Genomic DNA, 22,461 nt, shown 5'->3' on the forward strand with positions numbered 1-22,461 from the left:
GCTTGATTCTTAAGGCAAAACCTTAGGCAAATTTCCTTACTCTACACGCCTCTGTTTATCGAGCGGTAAGTAGGAACCCGGTTGTTAGTCATTCGGTGGATCACTTTCCGGGGGTTGTAATCTCTTTTATATAATTTTTTAAAAATTGGTTACTCATTCCGTGACTGTTTGTGGGACACTGTTGTGTGCAATTGGCTGCCTCACTTCACCCACAAAATATACACACAATTCAATTCACAGCATATTCTGTGAAGCCCTTTGAGATGTCTCAACAAAGTGATAAGGCGTTGTATCAAATGCAAGGATTATTTTGGGAAGAGAAGAAATAACAGACCACATTTTAGACGTTTTATGCTTTTACAGATCGCCCTTTTCTGTGTGTGTGGACAAAAATATCTAAACAGTAAAATAATGCCACTTGTCAAGTAGCACCTTATAACTCTTCCTTATTTTGTTGTTCAGATGCTGTGCCACAGGAGTGTCAACAAAAGCATCTTTGGTTCAACTTCATGAAGGCACCTCTTCATCTTTGTGAATCGCACAACCGTTTTCCCTGCTCTTGGATTTCTACGTTTCTGTGGTGTAAAATACAACAGTCCATGAGGCACATGCATTTGGAGAGCTCTGAGAAGGAACAGTCTAAGGACGTACCTCTGCAGGCTTCAGGTCATGCCAATGGCAGCCTCCAAGGTTCACCAGCAAGTGACTACAGTGTGGACTCTAATGATGTCTCACAAAGAGGTGTTTTGGGAGAATACAGTGAGGGGGAGGTCAGATTTCAAAAGGTGTACCAGCTCTCAATATTTTCACACCTATCTAGCACTTCCAATAGTTCGGAGCAGAGAAACTGCAAACAGGGTATTAAGAGATGTCTGAGTGAACAGCATCCAGACCTTGAGCCTAATCAGAAACGAATACATGTGCGTTGTAAAAATCCTTCTATGTTGACTGAAAACTTAAATGCTTTTCACTGTGGAACTGACAACGGCAATCATCCGGAACCGGTTGTGGAAAAAACAAATGAATTTACAGATCAGGAAGATAACTGTTTCCATGATGGAGAGCCAGTTATACATGGGTCTGCGCAACACTTTTCTCACAGTGGTTTGCACGTAGTGGAACATAAAGGCCTTCGGGACGATATCTTGTTAGAAGATGGAGAGACTTGTACACCTGCAAGTAAATCAACACCAAAAACTCCCTCTGAGAAATGGGCGCCACCTAAAGTGAGTGCTGGTTTGCCCTCTTCTGAGAAAACACCCTCCTCCTGTGGACAGACTGCTACTATCCCAAGCCGATGTACAGTAAAACGAAAGCTGCTCTCACCAACAAATGCATTGGGGAAAGAGATGTGCTTAGGGGATGAATGTCCCTCTGTCGCAAAGAAATGTAGGATTCAGTTATCTCATTCCATCCCAGTATCCTGCAGAAGTACCGATGCCAAAGGTGCACCTTTCTGGAATCACTTACTTCCATCGTCGAGAGATGCATCCAAGGTGAGTGTTAAATATCTTGTTCTTCGCTTCTTGTGCTTTCAGTAAACCATTTCCTAACTGTGATCTTTCTCTTTATCAAACGCATTGAACGGAAGTCGAGGAGAAAGCATGTTCAATACTTACTGTTTTTTTTAGGAAAAGGGAATTGTCAAACCTGTTAAAGTAACCACCTCAATTCCGCAACCACCCTGGAACGGTCCCTTGCTTTGATAATGAACATTGTGTGGTAATTATTTCCAGGTGTTCTTTTTTTTATATCTGTTTGATCTGAGATGCATTTTGTAGTATAAAGGTACTTATGTAGCATAAAGGTACAGCTACTACACTCTGGATCTCGCTCCCTCAATCCCTTCGCCTTGCCCCCTCCTTCCCCCCCTTTAAAACGCGCCTAAAGACATTTCTTTTTGATTATGCTTACGGTCACCTCCCTCTCCCCCTGGCTAAATGTCAGACTTTGCCACAGTGAAGCCCTCCTAGATGCTACACCGCATGAAGGGTGCTATACATGCAAGTTGTTGTAGGATAAAGGTATTCCTGGTGTGTAGTTTCTGGTTCCAAGGGACTAACTTCACTGCTGTTTGATTCATAGAAAGTACAGTCCAGAAACAGGCCATTTGGCCCTTTCAATCCAGCCGGTGAATATACTTCACACGAGTGCCCATTCTAGATCCTATCCCTTGTTCCCTATTCCGGCCCGTTCCCTATATCCCTCAACTTTATTCTCGCTCAACCATGTGCCCAGTCTATTTTTGAACATGCACATGGTTGCTGCCCTAATAACTGACTGTGGCAGAGAACTCTACACTCCCACCATTCTGAGAAGCCCCCAAACTGTGCACAGTATCCTGTTGTGGACTGACCAACTTGAGATGCCACTGATTGTCCAACAGCTAATCATAGAATTGCTTAACTATTCAAAGTAATGGAATACAGGGAAATCTTTTTAATTTTGCATTTATGAAGCATTTGGCTTAAATGCTGGTTATATCTGTTGATGCCAATTATTTCTCATATTCAAATGCTGACAATTAATTACCACACCAAATAAAATAAAACAACCTTTGATGTTACTATAACTTCCGTTGCCCTCATGAATCTTTTTGTCACTGGTGCCGACTTTTCAATATATGAAAATTGAATTATGAATTTCAACATTATTTAGTCTCTCTTCACTGGTCAGTTGGAGTAGATGAGGCACACTGTGCTGGATTACGATATTCATTCCTTTAGTAAAACAATTTTGGGGATGACTCCAGAATACGTGTTGGGATAGTGCAGGAAATAATCTGGGTAAATAATCCTTCCATCTCACTTATAATTTAAAAAAAAATTCAATAAATTACGTAACTGTTATTAAAATCTGTTTATTATTTTTTTAAAAATTGCAACATCAAGGTGAATCATTTTAACATAGAAAATACTGTTGTTTCGAAAAATGTTTCCAACACAATTTTAAGACTTGAATTGCATCTCCCACAATCACACATTTCACCATATTTCTGAAGTAGGAAACATTGGGGGTGATCCTGTTATAAGGTCCTTGTTAGAACATTGCTTTGCTTATAACACAGATGTCTTGTAGTACACTTGCAGCAATGGTCAGCTACGAATGCTCACCAAACTGCCAAGCATGCATAAGAAGGGTAATGAGTAGCGACCTGATGACATGAAAGCATGTAATATTTTTCAGTGTCGTAACAGGTCTGTCCAATTCTACAAACTGAAAACACCGTGTATAAAGTGAGACAACTAAAACACACTTATAATTTAGATGTTGCTTTGGTTGTGTTAGAACCGTAGAAGTTTAGAGCACAAAAGAAGGCCTTTTGGCCCATTGTGTCTGTGCTGGTTCTTCTCAGAACAATCCTTTCAGTGCATTTTCCTGCGCTTTCTTCATACTCCTTTTTAGGAGTTTGTTAGTCTGACTCCTTTTTAGGTGTTTATCTCGTCCTTTTTTAAGAGCTAATCTGAATCCTGACACAACCACCCTTCCCGGCAGGGCATTCCACGTCCCAACTACTCTGGAAAAAGATTTTCCTAATCTCCCCATTTGCTTGTTTTGATCACGATCTTAAATTGATGCCCTCTGGTCACTGACTCACTAGCCAGTGAAAATTTCTCCAGATTGACTCTATCAAACCCTTTATAATTTCAAAGACAACTATTAGGTTACCCTTCAACTTTTGATCCAATGGAAAAAATTCCCAATTCCTCCAGTCTCTGCTCGTAGGCCAAACCACTCATCCCGTTGAGTTTTTGTACTTCATTCAGTTCCAGATCGTGTAGTGCCAAGTTTCAGAATATCGATGCTACATTATGCATTGTAATCTTAAACAAAGACAAACATGTAGCACATTTATTGTGGTGGAATTGGCATGACATCACACATGCCATACACAATACACAATAAATAAACATACATTGAGCATGTTGATTTATGCATATTTCATTGCACCATCCTGAATATTTAACTGTGGAGTCGTTGAATGTGAGATTATACTTGATTTACAGCTTCACCTCCATTCTAAAAATCATTTGTCCTGTTCTTTTCAGCAATATTGTAGAAGTCAGCATTTTGTGAAAGCACTATGGGCCTTGGTTCTCCAACTTTTTTTCTCAATTTAAAAAAAAATAGTGAGCTGGGCTTCACATCCGCTTGCTGTGTTATTTTTAAAAACGACAAATTCTGAATTTTGCTTGCTTGGCTTATACATAGACCTTACTTTGTGTGTAGATTTTGCGAACTAATTTCAAAGCGCGCAGTAAGAATTGCAGTAGAATATGATTGGTCATGGTCTTTCCATGCATAATAGCTGAAAGAATTGGCTGAATGACACTTCAACCAGAATGCAAACTGAGACAAATCGAAAACATGATCAAAGCATGACGCTCTGTGTCAAATCCTATTGTTTTGGATTGCTGGGTGTTTGTAGAGCAGCCGTTTCTTTTTCCCATAGAAAGTTGCACAATTTAAAATTCTAAAAAAAATCATTGTAGAAATCCTGATTCCCTTTTCCAGAATAAAACCAGTTGAGGTATGATTCTTTGCAGAGTTCCCTATAAATATTGTTTTTATTTTTTCCTGGAGAGGTTGCTGAAATGCTTCCAAACTCTGTCTTAATAATTTTGCTCTGGCAGATGTTACAGATTTAGTTCTGTTGCATAGTTCTGACTTGTGCAGATTCTCACTGGTGAGCATCTGTTTATTTTATTTCACTTTGGAAGCTTTTTCGAAATAGACTTGCAAAAAGAGCTGTGAATATTTTAGTGTGAGTTACTGTATGTAATTTGAAGTTGGTATCCAAGCAGACATTATTACCTACTGTCACTGTTTTCTATTAACACTCCTATATTCTTCTTCATTTGTGGTCTATCAGTTTTTACTGATAATGATGCACAATAAACATTTCCAGATAAGTATTGCACCATAATATCAAAAACTCTTTTCTCCAGTTCAGTTCCTCTGTAATTCTTTCAGTTGACTGGACTGTATAGTCACAATTGGAATACAAACTATCACTTGTTCACTTGTACCACTGAATTTTGAGAGCAAAAATCACTAACCAGATTATTCTGTGTTCCCTTTACCATTAGAATTCTTCGGATTGCATCAATGCTGGCAGAAGGTTAAAAAATGGATTGCGCTCAAAAACGTAAGTGTACTTTACATTGTGTGTGGTTTAGCATTGCCAAATCCGAGATTCGCTGTATTACCTTTCACTTTATGAAGGCTATGCTATTTTGGTTTACGTTACTGTAAGAGTCAAAATAAAATTGTTTCCATTTGTATATCAGCTATTTTCCACATTCAGCATGTCAACTCAGGAGAGTTTAGGCAATTAGAGGTTGCCTGTTCTTTGTGCCTTGAGTCAGAACTCTGCCTTCTGTTTGCATTTTCTCTATCCTTTCCTCTTCTTTCTCCCTTCCCATGTAAAAATAGGATATTTCTGTCATCACCACCTGGACTGTTAATTCAAGTGAGCAAATGCTACTTTATTTTTTCCTCTCTCCTCCCCCACCTTCTCTATCTCTCTCTTTCTTTCCCCCCTCCACAGGAGACTAGATTCCAGTTTAGAGATTCAACTAAAATGCATCAAGAATGATTTAGCCTGGAAATGCTAGCTTCAAAATCTGTGTAATCTGGCTTTTCCTACAACCAATCACAACTGACTTGTTATAAGACTCCAAATTCACATAAGTGTAAATTTTATTGTGGTTCAGAATAGACATGTAGCTTTGCTATTGAGCATTAATACACTTTGGGTCTTTCTATGGTTGTTCGAAAAGAAAGAAACTGGCCGAGTAGCATTTGAAAGAAGCAGCTTTGGGTATTATTGCGTAAATCTAAATCTTATTTTGAACAGAATCCAATGATCTTCGTTCAAATTGACCTTTGAATTGAATAATGAATCAATCAGATTTATCGTGCCTCAGGTGACAATTGATTCTCAAACACTGCATACGGTATCCAGATCAATAGTACAAGTATCTCATTTGTGGGGCTTCCCTCCAAATGTTCTCCAATCGGAGTCGCCCCTCTTGGATATGAAATACAGTAGGTCTCTGAAATTTCATCCAAGTTGCTGTTCATTTGCAAGTCAATATTTTGAGCAAGCCATTTTGAGTGTTCGAAAGGCCATATCAATAATATCAATAATATGATCCCAACCCTGAACCTGCCCTTGCTCAGTGCCCACGCATAAATAATTCTACAGAAGATTCCACATTGCTTTTTGCTGTTATTGCACTGAATTTCTTTAGATATTCTTGAGTGTAAAGATGATCTTAACATTTTGAAGTGAGTTTTTAAATGGAGTTTATTCAGTTCTTGGAGCTATATGTGCTAGTCTATTTTATTGGTTAACTAATTAACCTTAGTAATTAACCTTGCGGTTTTATATATCAACCTTTTGTTCATCTGTAAAATGTCAGTGATATTTACTGAATCGTGTTTCTTTAACATTTCCCCAGAGCCTCTATTGAAACACAGTTTAAAAGTTAAAGGATTTCCTTTTTTTATCAATAAGTAAAGAATGGTTATAAATTAATGGGTACACAATACACTGAACATTTTTTATAGTAATTGATAGAACATTGTCAGCATTCTCCCTTACATTGCTTTCTGAGAAATCAATTAACCATAGAACCATAGAAATGTACAGCACAGGAGATGGCCATACAGCCCATTGAGTCTGTCTGCTCCCTCGAGCAATGTTTTCAGTCCCAGGAAGCAGAATGTACTTAGACCCCTGTTGCAGCTTTCATGTTTTTCTGTGTTATCGCTTAAAGTAACCTCCTTGCCACATAAAGTTCCTGCAAGTTGTCCCTCCCCTCCCCGTCATGCTACCCTATTATCACTTCTTGAAACATACTGACTAGAATTGTGCAAGTGATGTCTTTGTTTTCTGCAATTGTGCAAGCTGCACTTCTGCCTATCCGCTTATCTTTGAGTACATCCCCAGTAGTTAACTATGTAGTAGTTTTACAGTGTGCTGGATTTTACATGGTTGGTTGGCATGTTACTTTGCAAGAAGACTGATATTACCAGAAACTTAGATAAATAAATTGATTTACAATGTGGCATAAATACCATCCCCCCAAGCCTTCCCCCACCTTCCTCTCGGACATCTCCACTCTCCTATCTTCCCTCTCCCTCTACTCTGAACGCCTCCTTATCTTAGGTGACTTCAACCTCCACTTCACCCCCTCCTGCTCTACCTCTGCCGACTTCTCCTCCAGTCCTCTTTTCCCTCAACCTCTCCCTCCTCATCCACTCCCTCACTCACGACCGTGGCCACCCCCTTGACTTGGTGATCACCCGGGGCCTAACCATCTCGGACATCACCATTGTCGATAAAGCCATCTCAGACCACCACTTCATCTCCCTCAACACCTCAGTACCCCTTCCCCTTTCCCAACCCTCCACCATTACATACCGTCCATGGAAAAAAATGTCTTCCCTCTCCATTATCCTGGAGTCATCTGAATTCCTACACCTCTGGCCCTCACTGACCGATCTTCCCTCCTCATTCTCCTTTCTCTACAACTCCCTCTCCTCCATTCTGGACTCACTTGCCCCCATCACCTCCCAAACTGCCTCATACTCCCATAAATCCCCCTGGTACACCAGCCATCTCCTTTCCCTCAAGGCACAAGTACGAGCTGCCGAACACTCCTGGACCAAATCCAAACTAACAGTCCATCAGCAGATTTGGCTTCACCAAGATATACCAATGCGCTCTTGTCTCCGCCAAATCCTCCTTCTACTCCAAGGTTATCTTGGAAGCAAAGGACAACCCCAGGGTTCTCTTTTCCACCACTAATCGTCTCCTCCGTCCACCTTCCCACGCCTCGCCCATCCTCTCCTCAAGCTCCCAACTGTGAGGAGATGCTGGACTTCCTCGAATCTAAAATCGAGGGGATACGTTCAGCCACCTCAGCCCCATCCACAACCATCCCCACATCACGTCTCCCTCATGACCCACCCCCCACCCATCCCCCCTACATTCCTTCGATCCTAACTCTCCCTCCTCCCTCACCACAAATGTCCGCAAACTCAAACCCACCACCTGCTCCCTCGATCCCATCCCCACCTCTCTCTTCATCTCCCAGCTCCACCTTCTGGCCCCTCTCCTGTCCAATGTCATCAACCTCTCTTTGTCCACTGGTTCAGTTCCCACACCCCTAAAAACAACCGTCATCACCCCCATCTTGAAAAAACCTTCCCTGGATCCATCCCTCCTCTCCATCTACCGCCCCATCTCTAACCTCCCATTCCTCTCCAAGGTCCTGGAACGAGTCGTCGCGTCCCAGCTCCGCTCCTTTCTCTCTCGCCATTCCCTCTTGTATGTGGATGACACCCAACTCTATCTTTCTGCCTCCACCCTCAACTCCAGGACCACTGCTGTCCTGACAGACTGCCTGTTGGACATCAAATCCTGGATGAGAGCAAATTTCCTACAGTTGAATGTGAACAAGACTGAGGCCCTCCTGATTGGCTTGTGCCAGCGCCTCTGCACCTCAGGCTCTGGCAGCATCAACCTCCATGTTGCACACTACAGCTCACCAAGCCAGTCAGGAACCAAGGTGTCCTGTTCGACCCTCAACTGTCTTTTCTCCCCCACATTCAAGAAATGACCCGCTTTACCTTCCCTCACCTCCGTAACATCACCTGACTTCACCACTACCTCACCCCTCAGGCCGCTGAAACTCTTGTTCATGCCTTCATCACCTCCAGACTCGACTATGCAAACGCGCTGCTTGTCGGCCTTCCCAACTCCCCCCTCCACAGGCTGCAGATAATCCAGAGCTCTGCAGCCCGTGTCCTCTCCCGCACCAAACTCCGTGACCCCATCTCCCCCACTCTCGCCCAACTCCACTGGCTTCCTATCCTTCAGAGGATCCAGTTTAATATCCTGGTCTTCACATACAAAGCCCTCCATGGCCTCACCCCACCCTACCTCTGTGACCTCCTAACTCCCTATCAACCCACCCACTCCCTCCACTCAGCCGGCTCTGGCCTGCTCCACATCCCCCGACCCACCCACCCCATCGTTGGTGGGAGAGCCTTCAGCCACTCTGCCCCCAATCTCTGGAATTCCATCCCCCGGGTCACTCCGCCTTGCCCCCTCCTTAGCCTCCTTCAAGTCCCGCCTCAAGACCCTCCTCTTCGACCATGCCATCAGCCACCCCCCTTCCCCTCCCCTCCCTTCCCCCCTCCCAACCCCAGCTCAGGTCTGAAATGCTGTACACTGTCCAGCACCTTGGGATGTCCTCCTGATGTGAAAAGCGCTATACAAATGTAATCTTGTTGTTGTAAAAACTAATCGTGCTGCCAGCACAATCTGCTATTACTGTCAAAATAAGTTAATTTTAAACAAATTAACTGTTTATATAATCAGTTCTATCTTGTCCTTCAAAGCAGTTGTGAACATAAATTTGATATTCCTTTTTTTTAAAAATCCATGAAATCCCTTCCTTGTAGCTTATTCCTTATTTAATGTTTAAGTGGAATTTGTCTGATAAATGGAACACAAGCTCTCTTCTTACGTGAAACTTGAGTTCTTAAATAAAAATATTACATAGTGAAACAGATTTTTCTTTAGGAGAGATTGTGAGCAATCTAAAGATGATCTCATTCGTATTTGCCCAAAGAAGTACTTCTGTAATGTTTTCTTATAACCAAATGACTTGCCAGGCCATTTCAGAGGGTGTTAAAGAATCACATATTGTGGGACTGGAGTTGTGTGTAGGTCAGATCAGGTGAAAGGCATATTTCTTTCCCTAAAGGACATGAGTGAACCAGTTGTGTTAATACAATCATCTAGCAGGTTTATGACTATTTTTCTCGCTCAGATTATCTTCAAATTTTCTAAAATAAATTAAGCAAATGTCTTAGGGGAATTGAAACCCATGACTGTTGGGTCGTTTGTCCAATAACTTTGATTGTCCTTCAGCTCCCTTGATTTCATTCTTCCAGAATGAAAACCCAACCATCTTGGCGATCTGTTCTAGATGTTACTTATGCTGTGTAAATAAATAGTTTCTGGTATCTGTCCTAAAATTACCCTTCTCAACCTTGAACCTGTGCTATTATGTTCAATTCCCTTGCGTATCTCAAAAGTATTGGTCTGGTTTCACTTTCTCACACTCAGTTAGCATCTTATATTTCCTATAGTTCACTCTGGGACGTCTCTTCAAGGTTGAAATGGGGTACCCAATTTATCCATTCTCATAGGTCATCCCTCTGTTAATGCAGATTATCCTTGTTAACTTTCCTCTGCTCTGCCTTTGGGGCCTGTCAGTCCTCTTATGTTGCAGTGACCAAAACTGTGTGCTATTCTCTTAGTGGAGTCTAACCAGAGCATGACTTCTAAGGATTTGAACTCAATTGATTTGGCAGTTTTGCCCAGCATCCTGTTGACATGATCCGTCAACTAAACCTCTTCATTTCCACTTTATTCCCTGTCTGTGAAGTATATGTGCCTCCTATTTTTACCTCTTAAATGGAGCTTCTTGCATATATCTGTATTGAACTTCGTTTACCTGTCTTCAGCATATCTTGTTAAGCTATCTTTGTTAAAACTTGAGTGTCGTCCAATTCTACAGTTCTGCTAACTAATATGAGAATTTTAATTTACATTGTGCCTTTCGTGTCATAAGGGTGTCTCAAAGTGCTTCACAGTGCTGATTGGAAGGGGAAATGGCACCAACAGCACAATCAAAGAGGTACCTTTTTGAGACATGCCTCAATCGACTGAAATGAGCCACCCAGGCTAATGCCCTTCAAATGTATTCTTTCACTTGCTAGGACTTGGCATAGTTTCTATCCCTTCCTGTGATAATGCAACTCGGGTCAATAACGCACAATATGGGAATCATTCGCATGAAGCAAGACCTACTGCTCTCTGACACAGATAATTGGCACTCTAATGTACGGCGTGACTGTGCAAGACAGATGGCACAAACGTTATTAGAGCTGGCCGCTTAACATTTGACCTACTGATTTCTCAGATATTGCCACTGCTATCAGATAGTGTCAGTGGAAATGTTTTATTTGACTGCCCTCGAATAAGTGACCACCGACAAAAAAAAAAAGGTTACTAAAGGTCAATTCCGTTGCCACAAACAAACGCTCAAATGAAGATCTTCTGCTCCAGGAATAGAGAATCCTGTACCATGATTGCTCCAGGATTTTGCTCATACACTCACCCCATCCTCAGTTTCTGGGGCAGAAAGATGAAAGAAATTGAACCGGGAGGAAAAAACAGTAATTCTGTAGCTCTGGAATATAAACATGTATTATTGGAAGTGCTCAGAAAATCAAATTAGCATCTTAGAAGGAAACCTTAGTTAATATTTTAGTTCCATAAGCAAGTGGGGCAAATATAAAATTGATTTAGCAGTGACACAGACACGATGGGCTTATTGCCCTCTTCTGTGCAGAAAATTCCTCAATCTATGTCTGACCCTGAAACCGATCTTCTTTGGAGTTGTGTCTCCAACATCTGCTATACTACGTTCTCCCCAAAAAATCCTTCATAACATTTGCTCAACGGTTTGTTGATGAGAAAGAGAAGCCAAATAACCAGGAGGCACCACTACAGATAATTGACATCAGTATGATCAAAGGAGAGCTGCTGGGTGAAGGATTTTCAATGGAAAATGTTTTGGTTCCAGGATAGGGATGATCTCACTTAGTGTGAAACCTCTGGAAAATCTTTAAAGGTAGTGTCAAATGCAGTTCCAAGCAACAGAAATGGTGCCAATGTCTCATAGTCTGGTTAAAATGGTTCAATAGGGATCATCCTTATGTTGGTTTTGCTGACTTATTGTGTGGAGGACAACATTTATTAAGTATACTGTGCATCATTAGGTCTTTAGATTTAACCAATTCAGAAATCATTGCCTGGTTGGAAAAGTGTCTATCGTAAACTTTAAGGGAACACAGTTGTAACCTTCACACGCAAAGTGATGTCAGAATCAATCTGACAATATGAAGTTGACTGACTTTGACCTAATGGACGCAGAGGACTGAGTTATCAGGGGTTGTCTTGTGCCAAGTATCTTTCCCTTCAGCTCTTGGTTTAACTAATTCTAAATTGTTAGTTTATTTCTGTATTTACTGTTTAGGTAACCGTACATTGAAAAGCAAACCGTAACAGAGGCTGAAACTTTTTATTTGACTTATTTAGCTCTGAGCCAGATAGTGGGTCAAATAAACATCGTCTTACATTGCAGTACTGCCTTCCCAGCATTCACTGTCAATGAGGGAAGCCCCACAAAGGAATATTTGCTAAGTTTAAAACGTAAAATGCAACTTGATGTGATCTATTTTATATCTTCAGGAGATCTCTATGCAGTGCATTTGGGGGAGAATCCAGCAAGTTTTCGTCAAGTTCCAGCGCCTCTCCTTCTGTTAGCCGTTCTTTGCTTGGCAACTTTGAGGTAAACTTCTATTATATCAGCATGATAGATCTTGTAACTATGCATCAGTCGTGCTGTGATGATCAACATGCGTTTGATCAAAACTAACAAACCAGTTGTTGATTTCTAAAAAAAAACTTCAACTTAACTTTTACAATGTTATAAATTCACACCATTCAAATGAAAGGCAATTTGCAAAGGTGCAGGAATAGGGTGGAGGGGTAGAGAATCTGGATCAGTAACCTACAAGAATGAAATGCATCCTTTTTGATATGCACACTGTACTGTAATTTACATTTCACTTGAGACATTTATTTGGTTCTAGGAGTCGCTGCTAAAAGGAAGATTTGCACCATCGGGAAGAATTGAAGGTTTTACAGCGGAACTGGGAGCGAGTGGATCATACTGCCCGCAGCATGTGACATTACCTGTGGACGTGTCTTATTATAACATTTCAGAGCACAGTGCGCCATCACCGTTCCTGGTAAGAGGAAAAACATGAAAATTGGAGTAAACATAAGATATTAAATTCGCAATTCATATTCGTACATATTGAATCCTACTGGTAACCAAATGTCATTCACACCAGCTGCTGGAAACTCCAGGGATGAGATCTCAATTGAAATGTGTTGGGGTGGACAAACTAAATGTTGTCATGTACATTGAGTTTCTTGTGTGAATTCATGCAAAAATCTATTGCATTTTAAACCCCACTGTTTATAATCCATCACCAACTGGTGACTCCTCCTTGGGGGCGGTGGGTGTGGGGCTTGTTCAGTTGTGTCTCTTTGAAGTTGAGTTAGTTCCAAGGTGACCTGCCTGTCAATGGAAGATCTGAATCGAGTTAATCCTCAATGGGAGTCTCTGCAGGACACCACAGGGCACTGTTTATGATGGACCAGTTAACCTGGTTTGTTTCCAGATATTTGAGGAACTGTCAAGTCATTGGGGGCTGGGAATCCTTCCCCTTATCTCGTGATAACTCTGCAAGCCAAAGCCTTGTTTAGGTAGGGTGGCATTAACTGCAAATGCTGCAGGTAGATTACCATAATGGTACTCTCAGCAGTTTTAGTTGGGTAACCTCCTCAGTGTACCGTGCTGCCCCTGAACTTTGCTCTTGCCAATTTGATCCTAAATTCTCCCTAAAGTTTGGTAAACTGGTTTCGTCAGTTTGGTCAGCCAGGTGTCTGAAACTTGCTGAGATCCATCACCATGCTTAAGAGTATGCAAACCAGACTGAGTTCCACCTATGTATGTCACAAGACTGGCTGCTCTGTCTTCAGCTGTGCCTTGGAGTACTGCAGACGTGCCTTTCTCAGGAACCAGACTACTGAGATCATCATCAAGGCTTGGCTTGATTCTGTCATTCCGTTGCCAAGTGTGTGAGCGTGTAGCATACCCAGAATATAATGTATAATATAATTGCCTTTAGCTATTTATTTAAACTTTTTTTTGAAAAAAACTGAATGTTGTCATGTATATTGAGTTTCTTGTGCGAATTCATGCATAAATCTCTCTTTTAAGGATAATGCATTATGGTAGATATTAATGTATCGCATATACTGAGGTACAGTTTCCTTTTGTTGAAAGCACAGCCAATAACTATTGGGGTATATTTAGCAATAGCCCGTGCTGCTTTCAACAGCAATGGCAATGTCATGATGTCTGTAGAAGCCAAACACAGCTAACATTCCCTGAAGGAATTTGCATTCTTCATTTTATTATCACAATTATTCTTTGCACTTTTTAAAGATCACATGCTTGCTTTATTTTTAATGAACTCCAAAGTTGTACTTTTCTTGAACCTCCTGTTTACTCCAATTTTGGAATTTTCTGGTTTGCGTTAGTGTGCAGAACTGACATTATCCCATTGTTTGATCATACATTTGTAATAATAATAATCCATGCATTTGATAAAGTGCCTTATCACGTCGACAAGACGCTTCACAGAATATTTGTGATACTTGGACTTAAACCTTGTAATTTATTCAACCAAATATCTACATGATGGACATAATCCTGTCTCCTTATCAACATGAAATGATTCAAATTTTAACCAAACATTACAGAAAATTATTTAGTTTTTAAGAAATATTGCTTCTGGAAATGTTCTGTCTCCTGTGTCTTGTGAATGTTATCAAATGTTAATGCGTTCCTGATGTTATAGGATTGTTAGCAAATCTGGAACTGTCCTCGGCAACCTCAGGACTTTAATTTTTAAAATTGTTTTAACTTGATGGTGAATATTATGCGCCATTTCTTTCAATGCGCCAAAGAAACTGGTGCTGAATTTCACCTCTTGCAGTGTTTGGCTAGCTAATTGTACAATACAAAATTATATTTGTATAGCGTCTTTCATGTCGGGAAGATGTCCCAAGGCGCTGGTATAATTGTATAATAATTGATTCAAGTCCAAGAGGTAAACACAGGTGTGGATTGGAATTTACAACCATGTGATGTACCAGCCTGTGTGAGATATAAGAATCTTAATAGGAAGGACTGGATATTTTGGCCAATGAGACACTTTTCATGACTGATTGTGGCGTTTTCATCACTATATTGTGTACTTGGGAAAGAAGAAACCCTTTGATACGTTTAAATTCATATTGGCACTTTGAAAAGAATAATTACCTGTTTGCTGATCAGTGTAATTCTTGTTGACAACAAAAAAATTACGTTTATGTAGAGGCTTTCATGTCGGGAGGATGTCCCAAGGGAGAGAATTTTATCTGGTGCCCTAGCCAAACAATCCCCCAAATAAAATTGGTCACTCACTTCATTGCTGTTTGTGGGGCATTGCCGTGCACAAATTGGCTGCTGCATTTCCCTACAAATACACACTACACTACAATAAAATCCTGTGAAGTGCTTTGAGACGTTTCAATGAGAGACCCGGGTTCAGTTCCCAGCAGGGTGAAACCTTGGGCAAATTTCCTTACTCCACACACCTGATAATAACCCCTCAAGAAAAAAAAGCAATAACAATTTGGTCACTCAATCCACAACTGTTTGTGGGACACTGCTGTGCGCAATTGGCTGCCGCGTTTCACCCACAAATATACAGTCAATTCACTTTACAGTATATTCTGTGAAGCATTTTGAGAAGTCTAGAAGACGTGAAAAGCACTAGATCAAATGCAAGGATTATTATTATTATTGAACTTTGCTGTCCTTTTTATTTTCCAATTTAGGGTGTGATAAATCTGGAATCGTTGGGAAAGAAGGGTTACAACATCCCCAAAGCAGGAACCATCCAAGTGGTGAGTGTGTTTGGGTCATAACTACACCTTTTATTCTAAGGATAATTACAAAACATACACATGTTCAGATTTAATTTTTTGTTTGTTTTTCAGTCTAAGCGCATGATAGTTTTCCTTAAATATTTCCTGAAATGTTAACAGCCTGAATTTTAAAAGTGAAGTTTCACCAGCACAGACTCGATGCACCAAGTGGCCTCCATCTGTGCTATAATTTCTATGAATTTTTCTTAAATTATAAATTGGACTGCTCTTTATTAGCCTCATTTCTGCCTGTATGTATGTACATTACAATGATCAATTCTTGCATTTGATAAAGAGTGTTTCACATCAGGAGGACACCTCAGATACCATCATGAGATTTACTGTTAAGTGTAGTGACTGTGTATATTGTAAGTTCATGATTATTATTTACCTGATCTGGTTTATACGCAACTCTGACCTTCTGCACTCTTCTTCCCTCCCCTCCCCCCATCCCCATTCAGCTCCACATACTATACGTGTAAGCATGACATCTCCTGACCAGCCCAAATGTTTGGGTTCTTGCCGTTTGCTGATACACTTTACACCAGTTGTCCCAGCAAGAGTGCCCCATTTTTAATACATGGTTTCAACCTTTTAGAATGACCCTCACCGCCCCCCCCAACACACACACACACCACACACAAACATAAACACACACACACACACAGTAGTAGAGCATGGATTTAGTTGGAGCACAGGACTACTGTGAGCTGGGACTAGAAGTCCGAATCAGCCATCTTCCCATGCTCAAAAAATGGATGATTTTCAGGTTGTTAGCTGACTGCTAATGGTGCTTCATGAAGGAACAGCAACAACAATAACTTGCACTTATATAGCGCCCTCCCTGCAGGGTAGCGTCTCAGAGCGCTTAAGTGATATCAGCTGCACTCCTGGTGCATAGAGCAAATGCACAGATAGGGAAGTAACTTTAGCAATGCTTACTGCACATTGTGGTAAGAAAGGCAGTAGTCTGATGATTTGGAAAGCGGCTATTTTTCTCACTTGCTGCCCTTGGTGGTGAAAGATTGATTGATCGATGATGCTTTCTTTGGTCTACAAATGAAAGTGTCACGGAGTGTCGTGCAGGTATAAACTCGTATTCCTTCCTTTAGTCATTGTGAGGGAATGGCCAAGCAGCCGTCAGGTGCTCACTACAGAGAAAAGACACAAAGGTGACTATAACACAAACTATATCCGTGTGGTGTGGTCAAAAGCACCAGAACAGATTACCGACATACCTTATTGTCTGGGAATTGTATGTAACATAGCATGACCGAATTGGAGAAGTGGCTAAGAAGAACATGTTGTCTTTACCAAATGTAAAAACAAATATACGTAGTGTTTTTGTATCACATCTGTTTCAAGTTCTAGCATTAGTTCTAAAATCCTCAACAAGTATGATCTGTGATATATGCCAAATAATTTTCCAAAGATAGATTGTTACATTAAATTATCACATTAACAGAGTATGTCCTTTATTTTAGAAATTTTGCATAGGTGATAAAAATTCCCATTAAAATTTGAATTCTTGAATGGAATTGAAAAGCATTGGTTCCGATAACAATTCTATGAATCGGTTTTATTTTCCATATATGTTCTTACTTAACAATCTTTTCACATATACCAAGTGGGATAGGGAAAATTGCATCTAGTTATTTATTGTATGGTTTATTGCATTTATCTATTGTATGGTTTAAATGTTTCATTACACAGTAAATACCTTGATAGCAATCATCTTTGTATGTGACTCTTGTGATCCCAAATTTCATTCTCAAAAGGAATGAGTCTCCCAGAGAAAGAGAGAGAGAAAGAGACCATATATTTAATTTCCCACCTGAGAGAAGATGTTTTGCTGGAGTTCCAGCAAGTAGCCAATTTTTAGTTTGATTTTAGTGCCAAAATTGGCAAAGATACTGGCTAATGCCTGCACAGGTTAATGGGGGCGAGGTTCGGGGCAGGGGTGGGGGGGGGGAGATTAACTTGTCAAATAAATCAGTGGGGCGGCTTTAATTTCTAGCCAGGAAATGACTTGGACGTCGCTAGTAAGTTGCGTTTATAGTGAAGAAATAATTTCTTCTTTGGGATGATTGTTTTTTTAAAAAAAACCTTCTTGCAGAAATGCTTCTTCTTCCCCCCCCACCCGTTCATCCCACTTCCCACATATGGTTTATCTTTTAAAATATCCTTTATGGTCAAGACAATTGAATAACTAAAACGTCACATCTGGAGCAAAAGCCTCTCCAATGCCTCAATGCACTTCTCCATTTGGTACAGAGCCAATACAAATTGGGCAGGTTCCAGCTTTAATCCCTCCTGAGGTAACTGAATTCAGCCAAGTTAAGACAGACTGTAATTAACATTAGTACCCCTGAGCTGAAGAGGACAAAACCAGCAGTTAAGGTTACTGTACTTGATCATTATCAATGAACCCTGACTGAAAAGTGCCAACCCCAGCCCCGGATGTGAACCCCTCTAAATTCATTGTTCAACGGTCATTTTGGCAAAGTACTAGAGAGCTCCCGTACTTGCCACTGTATCTGACCGGTCAACACCTTCAGGGGAGATGTGGAGAAAGTTGGATGGGAGAAGAGAGAATATGGTTATCATTAACGAATCTAGGCCTGGAATGGTGTTTTCACTTTTGTTTTCTTGTTAGGGGTTTTCATAATTATTATTTTGGTTATGAAAAAGAAAAAGAAAATGTTTAAGTCTTAAGTGTACTTTATAGCTAGTTGCCAGTTCCACTTCTCTAAAAGCCGTGTAAAACCTCTTGGTGCTTGCACTTTATTAAGGCATAGAAATATCTTACAAGGTATTAATGGTGATGGGACTAATTAATTCTGCACCATTATTGTCGTCCCTCTTTAAAGGATTTCGCCAATGAAAAAAGGCAACATTGTAAATTTCAAGCTACCTGAATTGGCAAGGGAAGTTGGTTCCAGTTAATGCATAAAATACACTGGATTATGGAATACTTCCTTGAGCTATTTGCTACTATAGACTCATTTTTAAACCAATGCTATGTGATAAATGTCTGTTTTGAAAGATGCACAGGATCTCCACAGACTTTCTGGAACTATTTAATGGATTATTTTTTGGACTCTTTCCTTCCACCCCTGTCAAACCAATCGTTGTTTACACTAGAGACGTTGTGCTGCTCTACAGCAAGTATTATATTTCAATTCTCCAATGTAAACCTTCCTGATTGAGCTGCAGTGCTGCCAAGACCATAACCAATCTTGCCTGCCTTGGAGCTAGTTCTTTACTAGTTTCATATCTTTGATGCAATCCCAAAAATAGAAGAGTTTTGGTTTAAATGCTCAATACGATTCTTGGCCCAACACCAATTGCTACTTTGAGCTGTTTTGTTTTGAAGAGTAGATTGGTGTCAGCCTGGCTTAGTCGTTTGCGTTCTCACCTCCAAGTCAGAAGGTCTTTGACCGGGACTTTGAACTCAGTCTAGGCTGACCCTCCAGTGTAATGCTGGATGCAGTCGTTTGGATGAGACATTAACCCAAGTCCTCCCTCCCTGTTCAGTTTGGATGTTGAAGATTCTACAAATCAAAAAGAGAGCTCTATACACAAATTGGCTGCTCCATTCGTCTATAAAATACACAGTCATTACAGTTTAATATTAAATCCTGTGGAGCGTTTTTGAATGTCCTCACAATGTGAAAAATATCTGGATGCAGTTTGTTCTCGTGTTAATGAAGGAATTTCCAGATTTCTGTGTTTTCAGGGGGATAGTTTTTAACCATTAACTTGATTTTGTGTGTGTGCATGTCTTTTTATGTAATGTACATAACCAATTTGCTATTCAATTACAGACCTTATTCAACCCAAACAAAACCGTGGTGAAAATGTTTCTAGTGACTTATGACTTCAGTGACATGCCACCAAACCACATGACATTTTTGCGTCACAGGATCTTTCTCGTGCCTGTAGAAGAAAATGAAGGAACGCATCACAATACGGAAAATTTGGAAGCAAAGAAAAAAGTACTGTGTCATCTGATCCATTTGAGGTATGCTGCTTTTAATGGCACGTGTTTGTTTATATACTATACTGTAATCTCGCTTTTGATCTGCATAGGATGTTCCAAATGATGTATCAGATGATGAGGCAGTTCCTTATCCATTTAATTTATAACATAATAATAATCCTTGCATTTGATATTGCATCTTATCGCGTCATTGAGATATCTCAAAGCACTTCACAGACTATATATTAAAGTGAATTGACTGTATTTTGGGGCAAACCGTGGCAGCCAGTTGAGCACAGCAGTGTCCCACAAATGGTTGTGGATTGAGTGACCACTTTTTTTTGAGGGATTATTTCTCCTAGAGAGCGATCTGCGAATCGACTAACAATCAGTTTCCTACTTTACTGCAAGGCAAACAGCGGTGTGTGGAGTAAGGAAACTTGCCTGTGGTTTTTCCGTGCCCAGGAAGTGAACCCGTGTCTTCTCGTTTGCAAGGCGAAAGTGCTAACCATTACACCAGATGGGACTCTAATTTTCTACTTTCTGGATATTAACGTGCTTTCGAACACCCTGCTTTCTCCCCTGCCCTCCACCCTCCCCGATCCCGACCCCCAGCTTGGGTCCAAAACTTTGTCCAGCGCCTCGGGATGTCCTCCCAACGTGAAAGGCGCTTTACAAATGTAATTTTGTTGTTGTTGTTATCTTCACTGGACACAATATTCTATTGGTGGTCCAACTGAGGATTTATATAGGTTTAGCATAGCCTCTTTGCCTTTATATTCTATACCCCTTGCTATAAAACCTAAGATTTCATTAGCTTTTTTGACAACTTTGTCACCTGCCTTCTCATCTTCAAGGATTTATGTACCTTGACCTCCTAAGTTTTTGCTCCTTTTAATATTTTACAACCCAAAGTATAGTTGTTCTCCTTATTCTTCCTCCCAAAATGTTCACAATTATCCACATTAAATTTCATTTGCCATTTCTCTACCCAATCAAGTAATCTTCTATGTCCACGTGAAGTTGCTTACAGTCTTCTTCACTCTTAGCTACATTCCCTATTTTTGTGTCACCTGAAAACAGAGATTGTGTCGCTTATATGAAAAAACATATCATTTATATGAATGGAGAAAAGCAGTGGTCCTAACACTGACCCTTGAGGGACATCACTATTTACATCTCTGCAATGCAAACAACTACCCTGTACTCCCATTCTCCGCTTCCTATCCTTTAACCAACTATCTATCCATGTTGGTATCTTACCATTGTTATTAATAATAATAATAATCCTTGCATTTGATATAGCGCTTTTCACGTTTTCTAGATGTCTCAAAGTGCTTCACAGAATATACTGTAATGCTAAGTGCTCTGATTTTTTTTAACAAGCCTCCTATGTGGCACCTTATGAAAAGTCTTCAGAAAAATCCATATGTACCACATCCATAGTGTTACCTTCATCCGTTTTCTTGGTTCCCTCATCAAAAAACTATTGGACAGGCAAGATTTGATTTTAACAAATCCGTGCTAACTGTCTTGAATCAACCCAAGTCTTTCCAAGTTATCAATATTGTCTCATATAATAGCTTCTAAACATTTGCCTATTATGGATATTAGACTGACTGGTCTATAATTACTCGGTTGATCCCATTCCCTCTTTTTAAACTAAGTTGTTACATTAGCTTAACAAAAAATTCAATCCAAAATGTTTGTGGGACACTGCTGTGCAATTAGCTGCCAGGTTTTGCCTACAAAATATACAATCAATTCACCTTACAGTATATTCTGTGAAGCGCTTTGGGACGTCTCGAAGACCTGATAAAACGCTATATCAAATACAAGGATTATAACACTTCCTTTCTATCGTTTCCCTTCTAAATGCTGCACATCCACCTCATATATACTCACTGTCGCTCTCTTCTGTAAAAAATTGAGGTGGAATACTCATTAAGTATCTCTGGCCATACATTCATTTTCTGTTCCCTGATTTCCCTCTTTGTTTCTAATTGGCCTTTTTCTTTAACTATTCTTTTACTTTTTATGTGTTTATAAAGTCCTTTACTATTTTTCTTTATGTTTCCTCCTTGTCTTTCCTCATATATCCCCTTGGTCTTTTGAATCTCCTTTTTTAATTCCCATCTATATTTTCTGTATGCTCCCTGATTTTCTTTCAGATTGCTATCTTTACATTTATTGTGCACCTTTTATTTTCATTTTAATTTGTCTATTCATCCAAGGCAATACGGCTTTATTAATTGGTGGTATATGTCTATTTTTTACTCTGTTTATCTTGGCTTTTAAAGTTTCCCACTGCGTATCTACTGTCTTATCTGCCAGCTTTTTTCAAAATATTTGCTGGCTTCGCACACCCAAAAAAATTGGCCAACATCTGACTTGTTGGATTAACACTGATGCAATTTCCTGCGCATGTGCCTCAGTAACTATTCTGTTCTACATATGTGAGTCTGGATTGTAGCTAACTGGCTCCTGTTTGTGTTTAATCCTGATATTGGGTTTCTAAAATGACTAAATATTCAATTCCTTATTGTTGACATCCTTTGCCTATATGAACATAAAAAGTACATAATAAAACGTTTTAATAGATTACTGAATGAATATCAACAACTTAGGAGCCCATTTGATCCCTGAATCCAAACCCACTCTTATCATTCATTCACACATGGTAACCCTTCAACAACAACAACAACAAGATTCCATTTATTGAGCGCCTTTCACGTCGGGAGGACGTCCCAAGGCGCTGTACAGTTGGGTCAGGACC

At 40.2% G+C, this 22,461-nt stretch overlaps 1 protein-coding gene across 5 annotated transcripts in view; it reads left to right on the top strand.

Annotated features, from left to right (window-relative positions):
* The window catches only part of LOC103176877 (protein FAM214B), a gene marked incomplete at its 3' end in the record, with an annotated part of 79,504 nt that extends 59,777 nt beyond the window's left edge, over window positions 1-19,727 (top strand). For all 5 annotated transcript variants that reach the window (XM_042335443.1, XM_042335436.1, XM_042335431.1 and 2 more), the window contains 6 exon segments: window positions 463-1,496; window positions 5,091-5,149; window positions 12,344-12,443; window positions 12,748-12,906; window positions 15,614-15,682; window positions 19,531-19,727. In XM_042335443.1, the coding sequence (XP_042191377.1) occupies window positions 510-1,496; window positions 5,091-5,149; window positions 12,344-12,443; window positions 12,748-12,906; window positions 15,614-15,682; window positions 19,531-19,727 (1,571 nt within the window).
* Window positions 19,728-22,461: the final 2,734 nt, after the last annotated feature.

This window comes from Callorhinchus milii, unplaced genomic scaffold (assembly GCF_018977255.1).
Source record: "Callorhinchus milii isolate IMCB2004 unplaced genomic scaffold, IMCB_Cmil_1.0 Scaffold1, whole genome shotgun sequence".
Classification (NCBI taxonomy): Eukaryota; Metazoa; Chordata; class Chondrichthyes; order Chimaeriformes; family Callorhinchidae; genus Callorhinchus; species Callorhinchus milii.